Raw genomic sequence first — 27,601 nt, forward strand, 5'->3', positions numbered from 1 at the left:
CTGTTCTACAAGTATTTTAGTGGTGAATGCTTTGGTGAATTGCAGACACTTGTGCCCCCACGGCGTAGACACCCTCGACAAACCCGACAGGCAGCTAGATCCCACCCCCACACAGTAGAGATCCCTAGATGTAAAAGATCTTTCTACTCCAGTAGTTTCTTCCCCAGAACTGCTAGACTCTGAAATTCCATTCCAGGTCCCTGCTTCCCCAACTGAACTGACATGCAGAAGTTCAAGTGTAACATGAACTGACATCTTGCTGCCCAAATCCCTACATAGTACCCCAGTAGTTGTTGCCCCTGATAGCCCCCTACACCAAAGTGGCAATGTGCCTTGTTTGGGGTGAAATTGTAATAAAAAAAAACAAAAAAAATGTCTAGCTCACCACTTATACACATATAATCTGCACCAAATATAAATACTACACGACACTTCTCCATCAATACTGATCCCCAAATAAGTGGTGAAAGTGGTGGCTGAGGGTCAATTGTATATAGTGAACAAGGACTAGACATGGATGTTTTTCTCTAATCTTTCTCATATTTTACTTGGATGGGAGAAATTAAGATACACAAATGCTCAAAACCTACATTATATACAAGTATATCATACCTGTAACCCTGTTGTAGCCAGGATGAATTGGCTTCCTCTCTGTGCACATCCCAATATGAGTTATAAAAATCCAAGTAAAAAAAGATTTTTACACAGTTCAGACAGTGACACGAACGAGAAACCAAATAACTATCTGAACTTTATAGTAATGGAGTCAACTGGAGAAGTGCCTTTAACCAAATTCTCTTCCTTCAAGATAGAAAAAATACTATCAGAAAGGGTCAAACCTAAACTAGTCAAAAAATTAAGAAATGGTACTCTTCTGATAGAAATTTTTACTAAAACACAGGCAGATGAACTTTTAAAATGGAAACTTTTTGACAATATAAAAATAAAAACATTCCCCCACAAAACACTAAACATATGCAAAGGAGTGGTGAAAAGCCCCGAACTTTCACTTTGCTCCATTGACGAAATCCGTTCAAATCTAAAGAACAAAATGTAATGGATGTCAGAAGAATTCAAATAAAAAAAAAATGGAGAAATGATAAACACACACACGTATATACTAACCTTTAACCAACAAAAAATGCCACAAGAAATAAAAATAGCCTACGAGAAACTAAGAGTCAAAATATACATCCCCAACCTACTGTGTTGCTTTAACTGTCAAAAATTTGGTCACCATCAGGACCGATGTACACGCCAGCCAGTGTGTGGAAGGTGTGGAGAAACTGACAATCATATCAACTGTAAAGAAAATCACAGTGCCTACGCCAAAGACTGTGAAATCTAGAAAAAAGAAAAGGAAATTGTAAAAATTAAACACTCATTAAACATCACCTATGCAAGGAAAAGGGCAATAACAGCTAAATATTCAGAAATAACAAAAAAGAATATTTCCAACACCAGTAAACACAACAGCAATTATTGTACAACAAACTTTGATATTAAAATCCAAGACCTCGCCAACCAAATCAAAATATTGATAAATACAAATATGAATAAAACCTCACTAGAACCAAAAATCTAAACACCACACCAGAAACAAATAAAAAAAAAAACCCAGAACCAGACTTAACTAAACAAAAACTACAAATAAACCCACAAATTCCCCTCTCCTTTAAGACATTAGAGATCGAGAACTCTGAGGAGCAGAATACCAACAATAAGAAGAATCCTTCAATCCCCCCCACAAGAGTTCTAATATAAAAACAGATAACAACAAGCAAAAAAATAAAGACTCTCCAAAAACATCCGAACAGACAAGAACAATAAATGGGAAAAATCCCTCAAAGAAAACCAGCCCCACAAAAACCAAACCACGATCTCACTCAACCTCTAAAACCAGAGATAAATCAAGCATAAAAGCTAACAAACCAATTGAACACAAAGAACCAGAAGCCATGGAAACAGAAACAGAATCCACCAACAATAAAAAATACACAAATGCACATGAAACAGTCCAATGATTCAAATACAAGAACTACAGACCAAAGTAAATTTAAAACCTTCTTGGAAACAATGGAAATAGAAGACAAAACTTCCAACCCCCCATAAAAAAGAAAGCACCCCTATTCTCAAGACAAAAGGAAATCAAATACATAAAATTTAAACTATGTCCAACAAAATAATCCAATGGAATTGCAGAGGTATAAAAGCCAACTGGAATGAATTACTTCTACTAATATCCAATCTATGCCCCACAATAATATGCCTACAAGAAACCTTTTTAAAACCATCTGAAAATAACAATCTCCGAAGTTTTACTGAATACAACTACACAACAAATAACCCAAATAGAGCTTCTGGAGGAACATCCATCCTCATTAACAAAAACACAGCACAAAGCCAAATAAATCTACAAACTAACTTACAGACAATTGCTGTCACAACCACCCTACATAGAACAGTCATTATTTGCTCCGTCTACCTGCCTCCAAACGACCCAATAGATGAAACTGAAATAGAAAAACTCATCAGCCAACTCCTTCACCCCTTCTTATTATTAGGCGACTTTAATAGTCATAATGTTAGTTGGGATGCTCAAATACAGACAGAAAAGGAATCACTATAGAAAATATTATCAACAACAACAACAACCTATGCATATAATATGACAAAAAAACAACCTTTATTCACTCCGCTACAAACTCGTTCTTAGCAATTGACCTCTCTATAAGTGATCCTAGTATCTTTATAGATTACAATTGGACAGTGCATGTGGATACCTGTGGAAGTGACCACTTAATAACATTAGAACACTTTGGTCCTGAAATAACCACAACAATTCCTTGCTGGAACCTTAAAAAATCTAACTGGAATAAATTCAAATTACTATGCAAACACAAACTCCTACCTGGAAAACATGAGAAAGACCCGATCACTCACTTTATAGATACCATCATCTCAATAGCAGAAGAATGCATTCCTAAAACAAAATCATCAACCAAGTATAATCGTCCCTGGTTTAATAATGACTGTAAAAAGGCTATCAGGCTATGGTGTGCTGCATTAAGAAAATCCAACAATCAACCAACTACTCAGAATTTAAACAACTTTAAAATATGCAGAGCTAAAGCACGCTGAACAATAAAAGAAGCCAAAAGGGAATCATGGAAGAATTTTGTGTCTAAAATCAATAACACCATCAAAGACAAAACTGTATAGAATATGATTAAAAAAATATCAGGAAAAAACACCAGTTCCCCTCTCAACCACCTCTGTATAAACAATAATAAAATAACTAAAAACGAGGACATGGCAAACATGCTTGCAGATACTATTGCAAATAATTCATCGTGTAAAAATTACAATAAAAAATTCCAGATCATTAAACAGGAATCAGAAAAAATAAACTGAACTTTAAAAGTAATAATGAGGAAGAATAGAACAAACCTTTTACCATCCATGAACTAAAGCTGAAGGACCTGATAAGATAACATATGATTTTCTAAAACAACTACCAGATGAACCATTAAAATATTTACTTTCTATTTATAATAACATCTGGCTCAATAGCAATCTTCCAGCCATATGGAAACAAGCCACAGTCATTCCTATACCAAAACCAGAAAAGAATGCATCTGACCCCTCCAATAGCTCTAACAAGCTGCGTGTGTAAGATCATGGAGAGAATGGTAAACACCAGATTAATTTGGTTTCTGGAAACATAAAATAACTAATTTTCAATGTGGCTTCCGAAAACATCAGAGCACAACAGACCATTTAATTCGTTTAGAAACATTCATCAGAAATTCATTTATACAAAAAAAGCATATGACTGCTATTTTCTTTGATCTTGAAAAGGCTTATGATACCATTTGGAGGTACAGCATCATGAAAGATCCCAAAGAAGATGGAGTGAAAGGAAGATTACCCATCTTCATCAACAACTTAACAATAGACTATTCAATGTCTGTAGGAACATGCCTCTCGGACATCAAGAAACAGGAAACTGGAGTCCCACAGGGAAGTATTTTGTCGGTAACATTATTCCGCCTAAAAATTAACAATATTGTTGAATGCATAAACCAAGGCGTGGATTGCTTTCTTTATGTTGATGATTTTTTAATTGCATACAGCCCGAGACATATCTATCTAATTGAGCGTCAACTTCAACAATGCATTGACAAAATAAAAAATGGACAACTAAGAATGGCTTCAAATTTTCCATTAACAAAACAAAATATATGCACTTTTGTCAACTAAGAAAACTGCACCCAGATCCTCTTTTAAAACTAGATGATATTCTGATTCCTGTTGTAAATGAACATAAATTCTTGGGGTTAATACAAGACAAAAAACTTACATTCATCCCTCACATAAAACACCTTAAAAATAAATGTAATAAAAGTCTCCAGCTAATGCAGGTCATTGCCCACACAGATTGGGGAGCAGACAGACAACCCCTATTAAAGTTGTATAGATCACTAGTGTGATCGAAACTAGATTATCACAGCTTCATTTACGGTGCCACTAGAAGTCTTACATAAAGATATTGGACACCGTTCAATATCAGGGCTTCAGGCTTGCACTGGGAGCCTTCTGAAATTCCCCCATCGATAGTCTCTATGCAAAAGCCAATGAACCCCCATTATCAATTTGACGCAACAAACTAGCCTTGCAATTCCTGACCAAAATTCTCTCTTGCCCAGATAATCCTGCTTACGACTGTATTGCAAACTCACTAGATTACTCACTCTATGATAGGAAAAAATCACAATCAACAAATCCAGCCTCTAACTGTGCCTTCAGTCCAAATTACCAAAATCTATATGACCAAAAAGTAAAAGCTATAAAACCTTTTGGTCTCAGAACAAAACCACTAGTAGAAGATGCAGGTATCACAATCACCAACATCCATAATGTCAACCAACTAAGCCTTCCACCCTGGCTACTAAAACAACCTGAAATTATCTTTGAATTAAATAACCTCTCAAAAAATCAAACCCATCCGCCAACCTATCAAGAAAAACTCTTTATCATTCAGGAAAAATACCCAACCATCAGTACATATACACAGATGGCTCCAAAGACAGAAACAGAACCGGGTGTGGAGTCATATCCACTAACATTACCCTACAGAAGCGACTACCAGACCATGCCTCAAGTTTTAGTGCCGAAGCCACAGCCTTAGATATGGCACTAGACCTCATTACTGACCTCACCCACAACAAATTCAATATTTTTTCAGACTCCCTATCGGTACTCGAATCCTTAAAGAATAGAAATTTAAATAACCCGCTACTCATCAAGCTATTACAAAAAATACACACTCTTTCACTAAACAAAAGTATCAAATTCTGCTGGATCCTCAGTCATTCTGGAATTCAGGGCAATGAAAAAGCTGACATAGCTGCCAAAAATGCTTTAAAACTCAAAAGCATTATATAATAATTCCACACTCTGACTACAAACACCAAATAAATTATCTCATTATGAAGAAATGGCAAGAAAGATGGAATAACTGTCCAAATAACAAACTTTTCAAGATCAAACCCACAATAGAGCGATTACCAGATGCCAGAAGATCACGTAGAGAGAAAGTGATTTTGTCTCCTATTCGCATAGGACACATGCACATAACCCACTAAAATAGAAAACCCTCCAGAATGTTTTGCATGCCAAGAACCTTTTATGGTAAAACACTTTCTTTTGGATTGTGGCGATTTTGCACATATCCGGCAAAATTATTACCATGTCAACAATATGAAAGAACTATTTAAAAAAAAAAATTCCAACAAAATACTAACATTTCTGAAAAAAGTAAATTTATATAAAAGAATATAACTTTAATTCAATCCAACTCTACCACATACACCCCCCCAAAAAAAGCACATCACCTAATGATGCAAAAAAGACTGATTTGACTTACTAAATAAATTAAAATATCTAATTCACAAAAAAAAACTGAAACTTAGCATTAAATAACCAAAAAAAAAAAAAAAAAGGTTAATATGCCATAAAACCAAACCAAACCAAACCAAAAAAAAACGATTTGAAAAAATATTATTGCTAATTTTATTTTAATGTTGAGAATTTGTGATGTTAAAAGATATTGCCGGTACTTGAAAATATAGTTTTGTTTTCATTTGTGATATTATTGTGAAGTTTTTATTTATTGGAACTTCACGGTTTTGTAGATTTGGAGGAATATTAAAAATAACATTTGTAAATATTCAAATAAATAATAAATATTCAAAAATAAATGAAGACTGATTTGGTTGGATAAAAATGATAGTGGTTTAAGGTTTTGCATAGGGCAGATTCTGTTGCTATCATCTTAAGTCTTCTCTTTGTAAGCAGGACTTCATAAGATCTCTGATTCGTTTGGTGGAAAGTTGGGTTTTGCTTTTTTTCAGCATTTAAAACTTGTTTAATCGATTTATTAAATTATTTATTAATTTAAAAACTCTTCTCAACCTCACCACTTTAAATTCCTCATTTTTTCTCTTTCTGATTAGTTATATATATTGTTTACTAATGATTCCCGTGATAAGATGTTCATTTAAAGGGCTTTTGCGAGTAAATTTCCACCTTTTTTTTATTTAAAATTATTTAAAACTAATTAAAGTTTCATCAAATATCTAAATTTGACAAAAATTATCAATGGTTGGTATGTAACTGTTAATTATTTAAAAGAAGTATAGTTGTTTTTTTTTATATTGTAACATAACCAATAAGAATAGACTAAATATGCTACATGCATCTCTGTGCATCTAAAATAAAAACTTAAATAAACCTTAGCTATGTGAATCAACAGAGTACCTTGAAATCTGGATGAGTTTGTCTAGTGGCTGTATCTACTGATTCCCTACACACTCTATCATCATGATAGCCCTTGTCATGGTGTCCATTTTGGATGAAAATGTTGGTTTACATGTTATGGCAACCCTAATACAAATGCACACATCATCCATCATTTAAATAATGATTCCTCAACTAGTCAGTTTAAGCAGCATAATTTAGCCTCAAAATCATTCCAGTGAAGTTGCTGTGTTGTGAATTGGTCATATGTATTGAATGCATCTGTTATATACATGATCATGAGAACTTGCTTGATCTGTTCTACTTCATACTGAGCTGCCTATACACTCTATATATCTTCTCTTTATCTTTCTCTTGTCTCTCTTTTTCTTTCCTGACAATGCTTCTTGTTTTCACCAATCCCAGAATAAACTAACTCTCACCCCATCCTCCCTCTTTTATATTTTCTCAGTCTTAGGTAAGTAATATGAATCTGGCGCTTGATTCAGCCTTATTTTAAACAATAGTTTTTGTCATTAAATTTTAGCTTTGTGAATATTAGTATCACAAGTTTTCTATATTTACCAATAACATAAGCAGACAATTGCTTCAGTGAGTTAAGTCTCTGCCATGCAGTTCTAAGCCACTTTCAAGCAAAGTAGCATCTTTGACACATTTTGTTATGTGTAATAAGATTTTTTTGTTTTAATTAAGTATTCGTCGCATTCTAAAAATATTTTATTAAAAGCCAAAGCCTCTTCTGGCTTCTTAAAAATCCTTTTTTTTTCTCTCATGGATCAGCATATTAAAAAAACTAATTGCTTAGAAACTGTTTTATCATAGCTGTGAGAAATTCTAAATCTTCTTTCTTCATCCCCAAATATGGACTCCTCAAATAAAAATTATTTCTACACTTCACTGCAAAGGTTAACACCAGGGTCACAATGTTTAACACACCAAAGAAATATTGCAGTTTATCTCCAAATCGTTTTATCACCTTGGCAAAAGGAAATAAGATGAAGTTAGAAATGTTGACTGTCACATAAATTAATTACTGAATTATGTTTGTCAAACTGATCGTTTTTCAATAAATTAACACCCAGATTTTTTTTCAGTCAAAGTGTGAGTTTTTTTGCAAGAACATAATCTTCCATCAATTTCCAAAGTCCTCAATCCAGGCGTGCTCAACATTGTTTGAACCTGATGCTGAAATCAACCTTTGAAAAAGACGTTGTCAAACATTTTATTGTGAACTCTATTAGAGAATAATTTTTAACAGTGAATTCTGAAAACGCCACAACATATACAAATATATTGCTCTTTTGACTTCAAACTTGGCAATCACATCAATCACATAATTTTTCCTGATTATAAAAATATTAATTTCTCTACAACCAATGCTTCCATAAATAATCTTTTAAAATTATTTTTCATTCTTAAAGACTTGGTTCATTCTAAACAGAACCATTCCTTTTCATGCAAAGATCTGGACCTTTTCAAATTTGTTTTACTCCTCAAAACTTTATATGTATACTAACAGGCTACCCGGCATTGCCCAGTCATAAGATATGCTTAAATATGATACTTTATGCAGATTACATATTTATTATTATAGAAACAATTCTCTATCGATTATTATATTAAACCTAATATATAGTAGTGAGATCAAAACTAAAAAATATATTTCTTAGCCTCTGAGCCATGCCCATACACACACACACACATACACATATATATATATATATATATATATATATAAGATGGAATCAACCGATCCGCATATATGTGTATATATATATGTGAGCCTTGCTGATCTGCATATATATGTACATATATATATATATATATATATATATATATATATATATATATATATATATATATATATATATATATATATACACACACACACTAGCTGTACCCGGCCACGCGTTGCTGTGGCTCAGTTTGTTAAAATGAAACACATTCCTCATAAAAAATTGCATTTTTTATTGTTTATTTATTTTATTATTTTTGCAGTTTTTTTTATCAATAAAAGTTGTTTTTTTTCCCCCAAGAAAAGATGAATTTTTTACCATAAATTACTTAATGACTACCATTCTTTTTAATTTTGTCTTTTGTTCAATTTTTTGTGTAGGCTTTTGGCGATTGCAAACTAACAAATTTAACCAAAATGCAAAAAAATTCAACAATTAAATAATTATAATAAGTGCCCAGCTCCTAATACAAATCCTAGTAAATTAATCCCCCTTATTGGAAACGCTGAAAGGAAGGACGAAACCAAATTATTGCCAGTATGTTTGGAAGAGGTTCTATAGGTGTATCAGACAGTTGACATTAAAAATGATGATCAGAACCTTAATAATTCAACTTACTATTTTTTTAAGTTTATAACTATTTGAAAATATAATTCAAACCCTATTTTTTTTTCAATTAAAGGAGCAAAGACCAAATGTTTTAAAAATAACAGGTTTAATAGCAAATTATGCAATATTTGTTTCTTTAAAGCGGTTTTCTTTAAAAAAATATAAAGAAAATCAACATATTTTGACTTGCTTATAAATATATGTATATATATATATATATGAATGCCAAAAAATCACTTACCTAAAAGAAAATACTGTTAAATGGGTAGTTCCATTCTTCATTGTTAAGAATTTATCCATATTTATATTTTAAATTCCATGAATTTTTTAAATAAAAGGAATTTTAAAGCGAGGGTCCTAGAAAATCGCATTTTTGTAACATGTTTTGCGCGAAGCGTTAAATAGCTGCTCCTGCTAAAATGAAATTTATGAAGTATGGTTTCATCCAAGGGCATTAATAATGTGCGTTAACCAAAATTAGTATTTTTCATCTTCCGTAGTTAAAAAAAAAAAAAAAACGCACATTCACTTATAAGTTTTTCCCCTAGAACAAAAAATCCGCTTCATCGATTTTTTAAAAAATTCTTTTAATGAAATACACGAGTTTTTGATTGATATATTTTAATACTTCTTCGACTACTTTTTTTTTTTTAAATATCTAAAGAAAGAAAACATTCAATGAAATAGAAACATTTGCCGTCAGCGTCTGGTATTTACTTGACGATGTAAGCATAACATGAGCTTTCATTTAAAAAAAAATCGTGTTTTTTTTAAAAAAAAAAAAGGTTTTACACTTTGGACTTTACAGGTAAATTTCTAAAAAAGTATTCTTTTTTTTGTTGTTTTAAATAAAAATATTTTCTTTATTGATCTTTTATCTTCAATTTGTTATATAGAAAACTTTGGCACATAAATTAATTATTAAAATTTTAATAAACATTTCAAAATGGGAGTGTGAATTCGAAAAAAAAAACGTTTGTCTAAAATATTATAATTGGTTTATTGGAAAAAGCATAAAATTTCACATTGACCCTGAAAATATCGTAAAAATTGAACCAATAGAAAAATTTTGATAGATGTTTAAAGTTTAAAAATTGAAAAATATTTAACTCGTAAAATTCTATTGATTTTATTACGTAAAAAAAATGGCTACATGAAGGCATGCCGGCTTTTTGTAAACATTTTGTAAACACTGTTTTTTAAAAAATAAAAAATAATATTTCTATTATTTTTTAAACAATTTAAATAGTTTATTTTGGAAGTATATTCCATAAAGAAAATAAACAACCCACTTTAAAAAGAGAAATTACGAGTTTTTTATATTTTATTTGCAGTTTTCTGTTAGGGGTGTCAAAAATTCCTCCAAATTTCTGATACACCTAAAGGTTCTATTCTTTTTTTTTCTTTTTTTTCAATATTTTAAGCAGATTTGTCACTCAGCTACCAGATTTGGTGCTTCTACACTTTATTGCCGAAATTGGAGACGCCATTTTTTTTCACGCACTTGCTATCCAGATCTAGGGAAGACCTCATTATATGGCCGAACGATTGCTTCCGGAAAGGGAAAGAATAAATTTACCAAAATTAACATTTATTACTCCTGGTAACGCTAAATTAAACTAAATAAATTTACCAAAATTAACATTTATTACTCCCTTAAACTAAAATTATCATTTATTACTTCCAGAAACTTGGTAAACCGATATTACTGGAGAAAATGAATCTTGACAATTCAAAAAAATGTTTAAAATTATTTATTTGTTCGAAAAACACACACACACAAAAGAAAAATAAGTAAATAAATAAACAAACAAAAAAAAACTAATGTTTTGGTTTTCAAATGGCGCTCGCCTAGTTTAAACTATTATGAATGTCATTTTCATTTTCTGTTTTTAATAAAAAAATTTTAAAAAATGTTCCATGAAAAACTTTCCCATTCTCATTAATTAAATCAAAACATTTCCAATTAAACAATTACGGATATATGTTCTTTTTCACTTTCTTTATTTACTTTTAAAGCAACATTGGACTTTTATAAAATAGTAATAAATGTTAATTTTGGTAAATTTATTCTTTCCCTTTCCGGAAGCAATCGTTCGGCCATATAATGATGTCTCCCCTAGATCTGGATAGCAAGTGCATAAAAAAAATGGCGTCTTCAATTTCAGCAATAAAGTGTAGAAGCATCTCAGATTTTTATGGGTCGCTATTTTTGCCATAAATTGTTAGGTGAAAGTTTTTTTTTTCAGGAAAACTTGCCCTTTTTTAAAGAAAGTTGGCAGTAAACGTTTCTTTTTGAAAACAGAATTTTTATTATAAAAAGAAAAGATGAATGCTTTATATGAACACTGTAAATAGTTAGGTGAAAGTAGAGAAAAGTTTTTTCAAGAGACTGTACAAATTATTTTTTTGGTCAACAGATGTTAAGAAAATAAACAGAAAAAAATACTCCCATCATTAATTAATTCTGCAAAAAAATAAATAAAATGTTGATTTTAGTGTTTCAACATTTGGACAATGCTCGGCTGAATCCAGTCACAATGGCCGGTCGAACCCTAAACTAATTGGAATCCAGTGGGAGGGGGGGGTAAATTCTGCATGAGTACTATTCTTTTTAATTTTGTCTTTTGTTCAATTTTTGTGTGGGCTTTTGGCGATTGCAAACTAATAAATTTAACCAAAATGCAAAAAATTCAACAATTAAATAATTTTGCTCAGCTTCTAATACAAATCCTAGAAAATCAATCCCTCTTATTAAGACACTGAAGGGAAGGACAGAACCAAATTATTGCCAGTATGTTAGGGAGAGGTTCTATTTTTTTTTTTTTTTTTTTTCACAATATTTTAAGCAGATTTGACACTCAGCTACCAGATTTTTATGGGTTACTCGTTAACTTACGATAAAACTAAAAATACTTTGGTATGCGTTGGTTTACGATTGTTATAAAAATGGAATGGAAATTTAAATTTCGCTCCATTTTAATCTTTTTTTTTTTTTTTTAATTGTGCTTCTCCCAAGCAAATATAATCAAAAGAATAACATTCAAAAATTGTACTTTATATATATATATATATATATACTGGGGGGGGGGGTACCCAGCGTTGCCCGGGTGTTTGTAGGTGTGTGTATGGGGGAGGATAAGTAATAACCCTGAAACGATGTTAAAAAAATCGGAAAAACCAAAATCCCCCCCCCCAAAAAAAAAAAAACAGCGAAAAAAAAAACGCTGTGTGTATGGAGGGAGTAAACATAAGAATAAGCGAAGTAAAAAAAATAAAGAAACGTTGCCCGCGTGTCTAAAGATGTAAAAGAAAAAAAATAGTTTTGGTCGTGAGGCTGGATTGAACCCGGGAGCCTTGACGTGGAGGTGAAACAAACTCCAACCACTTAACCGTCTAGGCCAAGAGTAAGAGGAATTAATTATAGTGTTAAAATAAGGCTTATAAAGCAAGTGAAAGAGGTTTGATTGACAGATAGCCACTAAATGGGGTCATTGCGGGAGCGTTACGAGATGACGTAGCAGTATTTTATTTTTTTTGTTTTACTTCACATTAGCGTTTATTAAATTACGTATTTCGTTTCCTGTCTAGACATCTCTCTCTCTTTCTCTCTCTGTTTGTGTTTGTGTCTCTCTCTTTCTCTCTCTCTCTCTCTCTCTCTCTCTCTCTCTCACTTCATCTTCCTTACTCTAAAGAGTGTTACTAAAAAAGAAAATGGTGTCTGGCTGTTTTTTTTTGTAAAAATTTCGATCGTTAATATTTTTTGTAAGCATATTTTTTTTTTACTTCACATTTTTGGCTTGTTATTTTTCGTTTAACTATCATATCTAACTATTTTTAACGTGCTAATAACTTTGGTAATGTTGTCATAGCGTAGAAGTTCATAGTTTAGCTTGTGTGAGGGTTAAAATTTTTTTTACCGATAACAACAATGTTTTTTAAATTCAGACTGCCATTCCAGCTTGCTGACGTCAAGATCACGTGACATGACTCAGTGGATTTTAAATACAAGTTGACCCAAAATAAACGGCCCCGTGTATACTTGATGTAGAACAGTTGGCGCCCATATTTTTTGGGGCAGTTATAAATCGATTTAAAAGTATGTAATGTTTAACATTAAAATGTCACTTTTTTGGGTTCCCCCCCCTGCAGAAAATCGATCAGTTGATACACTTCTGATGGTCCTTTTGGGCCAATTTTTCGATATTTGTCATCCGGAGGGTAGGGCTTTCATATGAGACCAAGTTTGTGAATTTTTGTTCCGTCGGTCAAAAGATTTTAGCAGACACAAAACATACATACATACATTTTCGCTTTTATATATAGACAGGAAATATCAAAAAAAAAAAAAAATAGTAACGAAAGAGAAATAATTCCATTTTTAAACAAAAAAAGTCAGTTTGGTATATCAAAGTTCCGTTTAGTGATATCACGTCGTGTTAAATAATTGTCCCTAAATAAAAAAAATGGCCCATCCGTACAAAGTATAATGTTATAATTAAAAAGAGATATATAAAAACATGCATGGGTACAGTAAACCTATTATTCCAGTGGTTATTTAGACTACTAATTACGAACGAACCAAGAGTTACATTTGTGTGTGTGTGTGTGTATATATATATATATATATATATATATATATAAGATGGAATCAACTGATCGCTGAAGACAAGATGCAAGCAAGGTCCACAGAGTTTTATAATTATATAGATATAGACTCCAAAACAGAATATTATCCTTTTCCCCACCATTATCTTTTTTTTTATTATTCCTTGTTCTAATTGTGTCTCTCTTATTAATAAATTTTATATTTTACAATCTTTTGTTGCTTCAGTGTGTAGTGTTTATTGATATCTTCTAATAAATCTCTTTTTTAAAATTAAAGAAATATTCCATTTGAATCCAGAAAATTATTTGTTCATATCTGGCAATAATGCATCTCCTTGTGTGATATATCGTGTTTCTCCATACTATAGTACTATGACTTTTAAATTAGTCAATTTGCAATTTAATTTATTTTGAATTCATCAATTTTTATTTTATTTATTTTTTTTTAGTACAGTGTTAGAGATGCTGTCACAGATGAACTTTTTGGTTATTTTTACTTGGATTTGTTTCCAAGAAATGGTAAATATTCTCATGCAGCATGTTTTGGTCTTCAGGTAAGCTTTTACGTTTTATATCTCCTGTTCCATATATGTTTTTTTCTTATAAAAATGTCTGATTTAATTTTTTTTTTTTTTAATCAAAATTTCTTACTTAGAGTTAAGTTTAGAAAAAAGAAAAACTTAAAATAATCAAAAGTGGCACTAAACCAATGATACAAACCATACATAAAAACACCTTTCATTATCAAGTTAGCTTGCAAATAATATTTAATTGATGTCCATTACTAATACTGTTTTGTGCCATAAAAATGAGAATGATAAAAATTCTATCTTCAGATATGCGTTATTAAATAAAAAAATTTGTTTTACTAATCAACAAATATTGAGGTTTAAGAAAATTTTATTTTTCTACATTTTACAATTTCAACACCAGGAAAATTGAAAGTGAAAATTTAAAAAATTTATGATCAACTGTTATACACATTGGCAAAAACTTAATTTTTATGTCAGACAAAGGATAAAAACTAGAATTTGAATAGATCTAAGGATGAAGACAAAGTGGAAAGTACTGTGCAAATAATACACAAAAAGACTTTCAAGTACTATATCAATTTATGCTACTGATAATTTTGCATTGAATATAATCAAAATCAGCAGGTCAAGAAAATTCATGGTCAGTACTGATTCAATTCAATATGATATGTGGTTCTAAAAAAATAAAATATGAACAATGTACTAATTACTTAAAGTTGTAACTTGAATCCTCTGCAACATAAAACATCTGTTTTATATTCATGTGTTCAATTTTCTCAGTATCAGTTACATGGAGTTAGAGATTGAATGCGTAAGAAATAAATATTTTACAATATTTTCTTTTTAATGCATTTTCATTTTACATTTTAAGCAGATCATCCTGGATAATTTGTTCATATAAAATACTGGTGCTACCAGATCAAGCTGTCTATTGGCTTTCTGAGACGAAATGCACCTACATCGATTTCTGTTTTTGTTTTCTATTCTCTTTTGTAAAAATTATGTTCTACAAAAGCAAAATTAAATCAACAGCCCCTTCTTTTTCCTTCCCTACTTCCCGGTCCTGGATATGACTTTAAACTATATCTGATGGTGAGGCCCCAGTTTGCGGGCTTTGGGGAGCGTGGAGCCACCCTTTAATTGCCATTTCTCTCAGGTCCACTCTGACCCGGAGTGGTAGTACCTGTTAGGGTCCCAACTATGGGTTAAATAGAAAAAAAAAAAATACATTTTATTAAAAAATTATTCTTCAAAATCTGATCAGATTCCACTTGACCCTGTCGACAAGGCATCAGAATATGCCAACTACCCCTCTGCAGAGAGTAGAAGTCCCTCAATGGGGCTACCTGTTGGCCGTAGGTAGCGACCCGTAATACCTTTAGGACGGAATCCTGGTGGTTGAGAGACTTGGAGGTCAGGTTTTAGTACCCCCACTTCCCAACACACCACTTTGGCCCTTACTGGGCTAGACGGGCGGTCGGAGGGGCCTGATCCGATCAATCGGCTGGTCACGTCAAGCCCCACCATATATTGCCCACCCCATAAACATATCATTAACACAATATGCCTATCGTTTCCCCACAAATAACTATTTCCTAATATATGGTGGAAAGCGGTGGCTGAGGGTCAATTAACGAAGTGAAATATCTATGACATGGCTGCAAACCCTTTAAATTACTATGTATCACAGAGTAACATCAAAGGAAAACAGGTGCTTATGAATGATATCACGTAACTTGAGTATATCATCTTTGTATCCTTGTTGAGCCTGGACGAATGGGTTTCCCCCCAAGCACTTCCCATATAGGGCTCCGAGGTGGGTGGGGAGCAAAGATGATGAAAAAACAATCTTATTTGATTATGGCTTTTATTATCCCCAAAACCCCCCAAAAAAGAAGCTTTTCAGATGTTTCCGACATTTCAAGTTCAGAGGATGACCAGAAATGCTCAAAGAAAACTCAATATTTTTAGTAATGGAAAAACTTGAAAAAAAAATGAAATAAATAAAATTTCATCTTTTACAATGGAAAAAATTTTCTCTCAAAAAATAAAACCCAAAATGATAAAAAGACTGCAAAATAACACCATACTTATCGAATTGAAACAAAAACACAAGCTAAAGAAATTCTCAAATGGCAAACCTTTAACAATATCAAAATTAAAACTTATCCCCACCCATACCTAAACTCCTCAAAAGGAGTCATTAGATGCAGTGAACTATCAAATTGCTTGACTGAGGAAATTTTATCTAATCTATCATCCAAAAGTGTTACAGAAGTAAAAAGAATAAGAATAAAACGAAATGGAGAAACTATATTGACAAATACATATATACTCTCCTTTGACTCCACAAATCCCCCAAGTGAGATTAAAATTGGATAGCTAAAAGTGAATGTTGAAAAATACATCCCAAACCCTCTAAGGTGCTACAATTGTCAACAATTTGGACATCACCAATCCAAATGCACCAAATCACCAATCTGTGTAAGATGTGGTGAAAACTCAAAACATAGTGACTGCAAAAAAGACCCCAAATGCTCAAACTGTAGTGAAAACCATTCAGCTGACTTCAAATGATGCAAAACATGGCTAAAAGAAAAAGAAATAACAACAATAAAGTACACAAAAAATATAACCTTCTCAGAAGCCAGGAAAATTATGAATGCAAGATACTCAGAAGTAACCAAGAATGCTAAAATAAACACAAATCAAAGTTGTCAAAGCTATACAAAAAATCCTCCAGAAATAAAAACTGAAGAACTATCTCAATTGATAAGAGATGAAAGACCTAATGAAAGAAATTAAAACACTAATCCTGAACTCTGGAAATAATCAGTCTACAAAAGAGAGTACAAAAAAAAAAAAAAAAATAGAACCAACAAACCAAAAAAACTCAAATTAAATCAAAGAAAAAGAAAAAAACTCGCCAAATGAAAACAACTCTTATAAACAAATCAAATGAAACACCATCACCCAATAAAACGAAAACTAAAGAAAAAACAATTAACAAACCAAGATCTAGATCCCAATCAACCTCAAGAGGAGGAAACAAAATAGGAACACTGGAGGAGATGGAGGTAGAAGACAAAACACCCCCAGACAAATAAAATGACAGACCACAATAAAAAAAATTCAAACTATCATTCAATGGGACTGCCGAGGACCTAAGGCAAACATAAAGATACCTAAACCCAAAACACCCATATAACAAACTAAAATACAAAACATGACACACAGAATCATACCGGATAGAAATGAAACAAATAATATAATCCAGTGGAATTGTCATGGTCTAAAGGCAAACCTAAATGAGCTCACTATTCTACTCGATATCCTACTTCCAGTAGTAGTCTGTCTCCAAGAAACCTTTATGAAATCGGATGACAATATAAAAATTACAATCAGTATAACTATATACACAATACTGGACTCAGAGCCTGTGGAGGTACATCAATCCTTATTAGAAATGACATACCCCAAAGTCAAATAGAACTTAATACTAAACTACAGGCTACTGCAATAAAAGTAACACTCCACAAAACCATCAACATTTGCTCACTATACATACCCCCCCAATGAAAGCATCTCAGAAACAGATCTGAGCAAACTAATACAGCAACTTCCAAAGCCATACATCATTATGGGAGACTTAAACAGTCATAATGAGATATGGGGAAGTGAAAAAACAAGCAAAAGGGAAAAAATTATAGAAAATATTATAAATAACGAAAATCTACACCTCTTTAATGATAAAACACGCACTTATTTACACCCAGGAACTGGTACATTCACATCAATTGATTTAACATTGTGTGATCCAACACTTGCTTTGGCTTACAAATGGAATGTATTAGAAGAGTCATATGGAAGTGACCACTTTCCCATTACACTTGAAAACAATGATCCAATGCCAGAAAACAAAATACCCCAATGTAACTTACAGAAGGCTGATTGGAAACAATTCCAAAATTTATGCCGGACTAAATTAACATCAGATAATAACCCAAACCAAAATAATATCACACATTTTACTAATACACTGTATGATATTGCGGAGGAATGCATTCCAAAAGGCTCTACCTCCCCAAAACATAATAAACCCTGGTTTGACAAAAAATGCAAAGTAGCCATCAGAACTTGTTGAGCTATGCTAAGGAAATTAAAAAAAGAACTAACTAAAGAAAATCTTGATAAATATAAAAGCAGTAGAGCTAAAGCTCGTAAAACCATTAAGGAATCAAAGCGAACATCATGGAAAAACTATGTATCAAAAATAAATACAAAAAGTAAAAAGGTCTGGGACATGATCCGTAAAATCTCAGGGAAAAGTAACAGCAACCCTACTAAACACCTGATTTATAATAACCAAAAAATTACTAGCAAGAAAGAAATGGTAAATTGTCTTGCTGAAACTTTTGCAAAAAACTCCTCCTCCAAAAACTCTAACCAAAAATTCCAAATTATTAAGGAAAAAGCAGAAAAGGAAAAACTCTAGTTTCAGACAAATAATACAGAAAAATACAACCAGCCATCCTCTAAAAATGAACTAAAAGTATCCCTAGGCAAAGCTCATGACTCAGCTGTTGGCCCTGATCAAATCCATTATCTCTATATAAATAAAATGAACTCATTTTTTCCCGTCTGATTTTGACATTAATAGGATTAAAAATCAAGATATTTCATGCAAATATAATATGCACAAACGGCAGAACAATATCTGAGGTGTGTTATAGGCTTATTATTTCTCAAATTCCTCAATAATCTTAGATTTCTATACTTTTTCTGCTGAGAAGTCACGGCCAAAATCGGTTAAGATCAATGGAAGTGGTAAAATATTTTCTCTCTAATAAATTCCTCCTCCCCCTGCCACCACTTAACACCGTTTGGGGATCGTTCACAAGGAACAGTTGAGAAGAGAACACCGGTTTGGCTTCGTAGTTCTTTCATGTGAAGTTATTTGAAATCACTAAACTAAGCTGCAGTGCTCTGTGGCGTAGTGGTTAGCGTGCTGGACAATTCACATTATATTTTCACGTTCGCGCCGACCTACCGTAGTCGTTTTTTTTTTTTGTTTTTTTTCCTAAACAACTGGAATGGACTTTTCTTGGTGGCCGAACTGTTAACGTTGCAGATGTTTTTTTTTTTTTTGTTTTTTTTTTCACACTTTATTTTCCTACTTTTACTCATGACTCCGGGTTTGATCCTTCCTACTTACCTACCATAACATTTTTTAAAACTCCCCCCCCCCCCGTCCCGGAAACAAACACTTGGGCAACGCCGGGTACCCCCGCTAGTCAATTTATAAAACAACTTCCTGATACGTCTACAGATTACCTACTACAAATATTCAATGATATTTGGGAAAGTGGCAACGTCCCTGGAGTATGGAGGCAGACCATAGTAATCCCTATACCTAAATCATCAAAGGACTCTACAAATCCCATGAATTACCGACCTATAGCATTCGCTAGCTGTATTTCCAAAATATTGAAAGAATGATTAAGAGCAGATTAATATGGTACCTTGAGACAAATAATCTGATTATAGATTATCAGTCAGGATTTAGGAATGAAAGAAGCTCCATGGACCACCTGATCCGGCCAGAAACCTTCATGAGAGAAGCCTTTATCAAGAAAGAACATTTTACAGCAGTTTTTTTCGATATTGAAAAAGCATACGACTGAGAATGAGAAAATAGCGAGGTGGAGAAGTGGAATATTTTGTTTCTCCTTTGATGTTAGCTGCCGACACGGCAAGGAGAACTTAACAGCTGATACACTGTCAAGAGTATGCTGTACGATATCAAGTAAGGATGAACCCCAAATGCTAAATAACAATCTCTGTCACCCGGACATTGCTCAAATGGTTCATGCTGTGAGGTTTAGAAACTTGCCTTTCTCAGTGGGGGAGGTAAAAAGAATTACAAATTCCTACTGAACGTTTATAAAACCAAAACTGGTATTTTAATAAATGTGTCTCTCAGAGACCTAGCATCTGCCGGAGACATACCAGGACCGTGGACAATCCCTGAGAACAGATCAACTCCCCTTGGCACTGAAGCCCCTTCAGACACTTCGGATGGGCCAACATCTGACAGATGAAGGATTAGCACCGAAAAAACGTGTTCAGCCAGAGATTGACTCTGATGCAGAATGGCCTGCTCCTCTGAGGGGGAAGCATTTCAAAGCGAGGTATTTTAGAGCCCACCTATTTGAGTACTCTGACTATGAATCATGGACTGCCAAGGAAGTCACTGCGAGTTCATAGGGAGCCTGATAATTTAAGGGACATTCTTCCTTATCAGTGAGAAATTTAGTGGGAGAGAATGTTGTGAATATAGATTATCTCCTCTTTGATAATTTAAACTATAAAAGCTGTACATTTTCTGCTTGTCAAGTAGACGAGTAGTAAGATGTAAGATTCTTAATTGAATAGAATATTACTAAACAGAATCTCTTGTCTTGTTTTCATAACAGGAATGTAATGTAAGAAGGCCCTCAAAACTCTGTAAGTTATATCAAGAAAAGAGAAATTGATAATTTCATGAGAAATGCAAGAACAAAGAGTTTACCAGGCAATGATGGAATCAACTACAAGTACTGCAAACAACTCCAATTGAAGCTTTTTGACTGATAGAAGAGATGTGGCAGATTAAAGATGTTGCTGAATGTTGGTGTCTATCAGAAGAAATACACCTACCAAGGAGATAGGGATTGCAGCAGGATGTATAATATTAGTGATCTTATTCCTATTTGTGATGGAAATGTTGAAATCAAAAAATTGTGAGAGTACACTTGTTAACACTACTGCAAGCATTCATAAAATCAAAAAGCACATAATAGAAGACATATTAAACCAATGAAAATATCTTATTAAGTGGTTAACATTGAGGTTTAAGGCTAAAAATCAAGAAGTGTAACCTATAAAGTAAAAAGGAATAAAATATATAATCAGAAAAGTAATTACAACAATAAAAGAGGCCAGTGAAAAACTTTGGAAAATAGTATAGAGACAAAAGCCAAGAAAGAGATTTGAGGCAGAGAGACGGAGAGTTAAAGATAATTGCTGAGACTATTTTAATATAAAATCAGCAGAGTTGTGTCTTGCATACCAGATTAAGGCATGCTGATTCTATATTCAGGCCATTTACGCATGTCATTTGAGCAACCCAATTCCCATTACCATATTCAGTAATAAGTCATCATAATAAAATCTTTGTAAAAAGTAAACATTTGAGTTATTTTTTTCAGATGTAAGAGAAAATAACAATAAATATAAAAATCCCAATCAAACTTAAGAAAAAGAAGCTGCCTTAAGTTTGAAGAAAAATATTTGTTTACTTTTGTTGGTTTAAATTTTTTAATAGTAAATGACAAGTACATCACCCTATAAAAACAAGCAGTAATCAATAATGAATACTTTCTTTTAAAAAACAGTTTTAGAAAACTTAAAATTGCCTTTTTTTAAAAAAGGAACAAAAGCTGATTTATAATAAGACTGAACTTTATTAAATACTAATATGGATACTCAGTATTGCCCGGGTGGACATGAAGTTTTGTTCGGACACAGTTGCTATACTAAGGACATTGAGCACTTTCATTGATACCTCCATAACAATTTCAAAAATCACCCCCCAAAAATGAAGACATATGTGACAAACCTCCCTACCAGATATTTCAGCACAAGGAATACAAACAGAAGCACTTTTTGTTGCACGTGCACTGGACCCATCCTAAAAAAATAAATCAATCAATCAAAACAACTTTTCTTTCAATCAAAATAGCAGTGAGTACCCGTGCAACTGTAAAAATACAAAACAAGAAAATTAACCACGCGAGGCAGGCTCAAACCAGAAATGCAAAAGAGAGAAAAAAGGCAAAAAGTTAGTGGCAGACACTTTTGCCCACACAAGCATGATTGCTTATGATGTCATGATGTTGAAAATAAGGTTCATAAACATAGTTTTAGTGACTTGTGCGTACATGATTTGCAAAGACAACGACGTGAAAAAAGACCCCCACTTCCTTAAAGTGGTTCAGTTATTTGCCACAATATTAATCTGTTTTTCTAATGTTCACATATTATGCATCCAAGGCCGCTGGAAAAATGGTCAGATCCTTCTATCGATCCAGTAGATATCTCACTGCTGATGCAATTCTCTATCTATATAAGAGCCAGGTACGTCCAAGGATGGAATACTGTTGCCACATCTGGACAGGAGCTGCTAGAAAGGACTTGTCCTGCCTTGATAGAGTTCAAAATAGACTTCGTAGCCTCGTAGGAGATGTCCTTTTCTCTTCCCTGCAACCTCTATCTCACAGAAGAGATGTTGCGTGTTTGTCTCTAATATCGTTATTTTCATGGAAAGTGTTCAACTGAACTTCAATCTATGGTCCCCCCTCGCCAAACTTTCACAAGAAACACTAGACTAGCTGAAAACATTATCAATAATTTTCCCCACTTTTTATCTGTACCTAAACCTAAACATAGATTCCATGATCAAAGCTTCTTTCTTAAAACTGCACGCCTGTGGAATTGTCTTCCGTTTTCCTGCTTTCCAGCTGTCTATAATATGGTTGTCTTCAAGTCCAACGTGAACAAGTTTCTGATGAGCCGTTCCACTTAAGTTAACAAATTTACCAAACTTCCATTACTATCGATTACTATATTGTCCTTTTGAATACTCTACACTCTTTAACCCTTATCTTTGAGTGGCCTATCGGCCTTGATAAGTGGTGACGCCTATGTAAAAAAAAAAAAAAAAAAATTGCTTTTTCAGATGGTACTGATTTCAACCTGATCTGATGCAGCTGACAAAAGTTTTTAGTAAGCATACAAACACTTCTTCTGTTATATAAATTTCTAACATCGGTTGGTTTGTGTGTTTGTCTTTTTGTAAATCTACTAAAAACCTTCGTCAGCCGCATCAAATAGGGTTGAAACCAGTACCATCTGAAAGAATGATCCCTTGGACGCATAATATCTGAAAATTAGAAAAAAAATTAATTCTGTGGTGGTCAACTGGACCATTTCTTGCAGGGGGGGGGGTCACTTTTTGCGACCATATTTTAACAAGTCATGCACGCCTAACGAACTGAATGTATGTTTAAAAATGTTATTTTGAAGGGTCATGATGTCATAAGTCATCATGACCCGGTGGGCACAAGCGTTTGCCGATTTTCCCTTCTTTCCCTCTTTTGCATTTCAGGTTTGAGCCTGCTACCGTGGTTAATTTTTAATTTTTTTTTTTTTTTGCGGTCACATGGGCACTCTCTGCTATTTTGATTGAAAGAAAAGTTATTTTGATTAATTCTTTTTTAGGTGAGTGGTCCAGTGCATAGGCTGCCAAAATATCTGGTGGGAAAGTTGTCACCTACTTCTTTCATTCTTTTCTGGGAGTTGCTCAATAACCTTAGTATAGAGCAGCTCAAACCAAACTTCATGTTAATCTCCTGATTCTTTTATATAATGGATTATTTTTTTTAAAGTAAAAAAAAAAAATAAAAAAATAAATAAAAATTAATGTATTTGTGTGTAAATTTGATGTAGATTTCGGTGTGTTCTTATTTACTTACTTCTGTTTTACTTTTTACAAAGATTTTCTATTTTTGCATGCAAATTTGTTCATAACAAATTCAAATTTTAAAGAAAAAGTCACTTGTAATATTTAGTCCAAACATTTCTGTAAACTTTTTTTCAGTCTTAAGCAAATATTTTTTTTAAATGAAGTTTATTCTTGGCAAATATCTTTTTTAAAGATATTTTTTTAAAAAGAAACTTTCTGCTGACTAAAGTTATTACTAAATTTGTTTTATTGTTTCAATAATGCAGCAAGAAATATTTCATATTTTGCACTAAGAAGCCCAGATTGCCTGAATGGTGATCGAAATCAGTTTTTATTTACAGGCCGATGTTGCTTAAATAGAGAATCGGCAGCAGCAACAAGTAGTCGTGCCTAAATTAGTTGCAATGTTTTTCTTTTGGATTTTTACAACGTTTGATGTAACCTCTAACCTTCTTCAGGTGACTCATCGAAATCTGAGATGGGAACACTAGAACCCAGTTTGCAACAGATATAAATACTAAGTAATAATCAGTTCTAAATGACAGACTTCTGGAGGTTTTGAGATGAGGATTAGTTATTCGTATTATTTGGATTCATCGGACTACTGTTCTCATCTTGAATGTGATTTTCACAATGTTTCAGACAAGCTAACCTGATGCCTCACTGAAGAAACACACTTACATCCCAATTGACAATATAATGGAGATGTTGACCTTCTGTGTAGAAACTACATACTTCGTGATGGGATCTGATATTTATCATCAGGAAGAAGGTTTAGCGATGGGACCGCCATTGTCCCCAGTACTGGCCAATGCATACTTGGAATACTTTGAGGAAATAGCATTAGGATCAACACCACTAAAGCCAACAATGTGGTTGCAATATGTAGATAACACATTCATACTCTGATTCCATCAGGAAGATGTTCAAACATTACTAGACCATGTGAACTCGATCCGTCCAACTATACTGTTCACGATGGAAAAATATCATAACAAATTATCATTCCTAGATGTGCTGATAACCCGCACTGGTCAGGGGTTTATGTCATCTGTATACCAAAAGCCAACTTTCACTAGGCAGTACCTAAACTTCAACCTCCACCATCCATATAATATAAAGAAAAAAATCGTCCATTGGCTACAACACTGAGAAAAAGCAATATGTAGTAACAGCAGTGCATATCAAGAGAACATGAACAGTTTAAGAGAAACCCTCACTGAAACAACTATCCAGAGAGTATAACATTAGCTCCGAGAAATCTGGATCAGACACAAAAAGACGCCACTCAGAAGCTCACCACAGACTGTATACCATATATGAAGGGCTTGTCTGAAAAACTTCAACGAATATGTAATCCATATGACATTAGCACAGTATTCAGGAGTGATTCAACTCTCCGGAAACAGTTTGTGAGAGTCAAGACCCCTACAGAAAAAATCATAACTAAGAACTGTGTATATGAAATCCCATATAAATTTGGAAAACTATACAAAGGTGAGACGTATCGTCTACTAAAAGTACAGTTAGAACATTAAAAAGCCGTAGTACGTGGAAAGATTGAAAAATCAGGTGTAGCTGATCATATCTGGAAGAAAAAGGGAAACGATATACCATTATGGGAAGAAGTAAAAATCATAGACAGATAAGAACAGTAATAAATAAAAACATTAATATATACAAGTAATAAATAAAAACACTAATATATATACATAGATATATGTTAATATATATATAGTAATAATTAGTAATAAATATTGATATTTACAAATTGAGATAAAATAGGTTTAATGCTCCTAAAATTCATACCAGAATTGTTCGCAAGGACCCATGGCACAGTGGTTAGAGTACCTGGAAAAATCAATTGTAAAAGTGATATTCTCCTGAAGGTTGAAGGTTCAATCCTATGTGTGAGCAACCGAAAAATACAATTGCGAATTACTTAAGACCTCTATCCAGTCATGGCTGACGGAACAAGGGCATGCTATCTCCGTGAAGTAAATAAAGGGTTCTGCTCAAAATTCCATCCAAATTCCTGAGTTCGACAGAAACATTCCCGAGTTGGACAAAACACATCTGAAGAAGGTCAGAAACAGTGTTTTTATTTACTTGCCTCCTTATGGGAAAAATTAAAGTTGTGTGTGCGTGTGCGTGCGTGTGTTTTTCCCCTCAGATGCTGGCTTAGAACAATTAAAGCAAATAAAATTGTTATATTAATAGTACTAAATTTCATTTTGGATAAAATGTCAAATTAAATTTGTTGGCATAATTCTTAGTGTTCAAAAATGGAGTTCATACTAAAAACTAAAAAAATAGTACTTGATGCTACTTTGCTAAATACTTAGCATTATAAGGTGAGGATCAAGAGTAAGTGGAGTAATCCTGTAAACAAGTAGTACTCTCTCCGACATCTTGGTATAGTAGCTAATGAAAAGGGAGTCTTTGGGTCACCTTTGACTACAGTAGACACCTACTTTAAAAGGTTTTGTTACTTTATTTTTAATCCTAAACTTGTCACTTTTTACATTTCTATAGGAAGGCTGTGAAAATATGGAAGGTGGAAGAAGAATAGCTGTATCTGCTATGGTTGCAAATATGACAATACCAACTGCTGGAAAACCATCTCTCCTAGCACATGATGAAGTAAGTTTTAATCTTAAATGTTATACAAGTTAGAAAAGCATTTCTTGCAAGCTATGAAAATGCTTAAACAAAATGGGTTTTTTTATAAACTTGAAAAATTTAGGTACAAGATTTTATTTAAAATTTATCAATTTTAAAATTGCACTTTATGAACTTTACAAAGTAAGTTATCAAAATTTAACTTACATTGAATCTAAAAAGTACCTTGTTTTGTTTTGTACATGCTGTTGCAGTTAAAAAATTAAATTTATCTATTATTTAGCAATTAATGATATAAAAATATAATTTTCAACTAAAATCATTTTATAAGTGCAACAAAATATACACAACATAAAATAAATCAAGGTAATTTTTAGATTCAATTTAAACTGAATTTTTATATCTTACTTTGTAAAGTGAATAAAAGTGAACTTTGAAAATTGATAAATCTTAATTAAATCTTGTACCTTAATTTTTAAAGTTTACAACAAACGTTTTTTTCTAACCAGTTTTATACCTTGCAATAAATGCTTTTCTAACTTGTATCTCAGTTTTTTTAATTATATTTTACTTAATTTTTTAATTTAGATTTTAAAAAATGAATATGTTTTTGCACGCCTAAATTAAATTAATTAAATTATTTTCTTGTTTTGATATACTGCTTGAGTGAAAAAGTAAAGTTATTTCTAATAAAAAAAATGATAAAAATCTGATATAGAACATAAAAAAATAAATCTACTCTTCTCTCTTTTCCCCTTCTATTTCTTCTTTGTATCTCTATTTTCCTAATCTCAGCTCTTGTATATATTCTATCTAGGATATTGAGCACTTTTCGATTCAACATAAGACTTAATAAGAGTAAAATTATATTATAGGACATACCAACTGCATCAAAGTACATTTGAATTCAGCATCTACAATGTTTCAAGTAGTCTACTGTATTATTGCACACACCTATTTCATCTAGGCAATTCAGCACTATTTCATATAACATATATAATTTACCAAGTGTTATTGTTAATAATTTCTCCATGGTTTAAGATTACTGTCCATAAAGCAGTATTAGAGCAGTATTAAAATGTGTATTTAACATATTTTTTTTATCT

At 32.6% G+C, this 27,601-nt stretch overlaps 2 protein-coding genes across 2 annotated transcripts in view; one reads left to right on the forward strand and one right to left on the reverse strand.

Annotated features, from left to right (window-relative positions):
- Nucleotides 1–27,601, reverse strand: part of LOC145287841 (histone deacetylase 3-like) — a 653,483-nt gene that overhangs the window by 520,247 nt on the left and 105,635 nt on the right. The window lies entirely within an intron of this gene.
- The window catches only part of LOC145287838 (thimet oligopeptidase-like), a gene marked incomplete in the record, with an annotated part of 187,935 nt that overhangs the window by 104,446 nt on the left and 55,888 nt on the right, over nucleotides 1–27,601 (forward strand). Inside the window, 2 exon segments of the mRNA XM_080135711.1 lie at nucleotides 14,225–14,329; nucleotides 26,409–26,516. Of these exon segments, the coding sequence (XP_079991837.1) occupies nucleotides 14,225–14,329; nucleotides 26,409–26,516 (213 nt within the window).

The sequence above is a fragment of the Euprymna scolopes genome, chromosome 11, assembly GCF_053919585.1.
Source record: "Euprymna scolopes isolate OS-2025 chromosome 11, ASM5391958v1, whole genome shotgun sequence".
In the NCBI taxonomy this organism is placed as follows: domain Eukaryota; kingdom Metazoa; phylum Mollusca; class Cephalopoda; order Sepiida; family Sepiolidae; genus Euprymna; species Euprymna scolopes.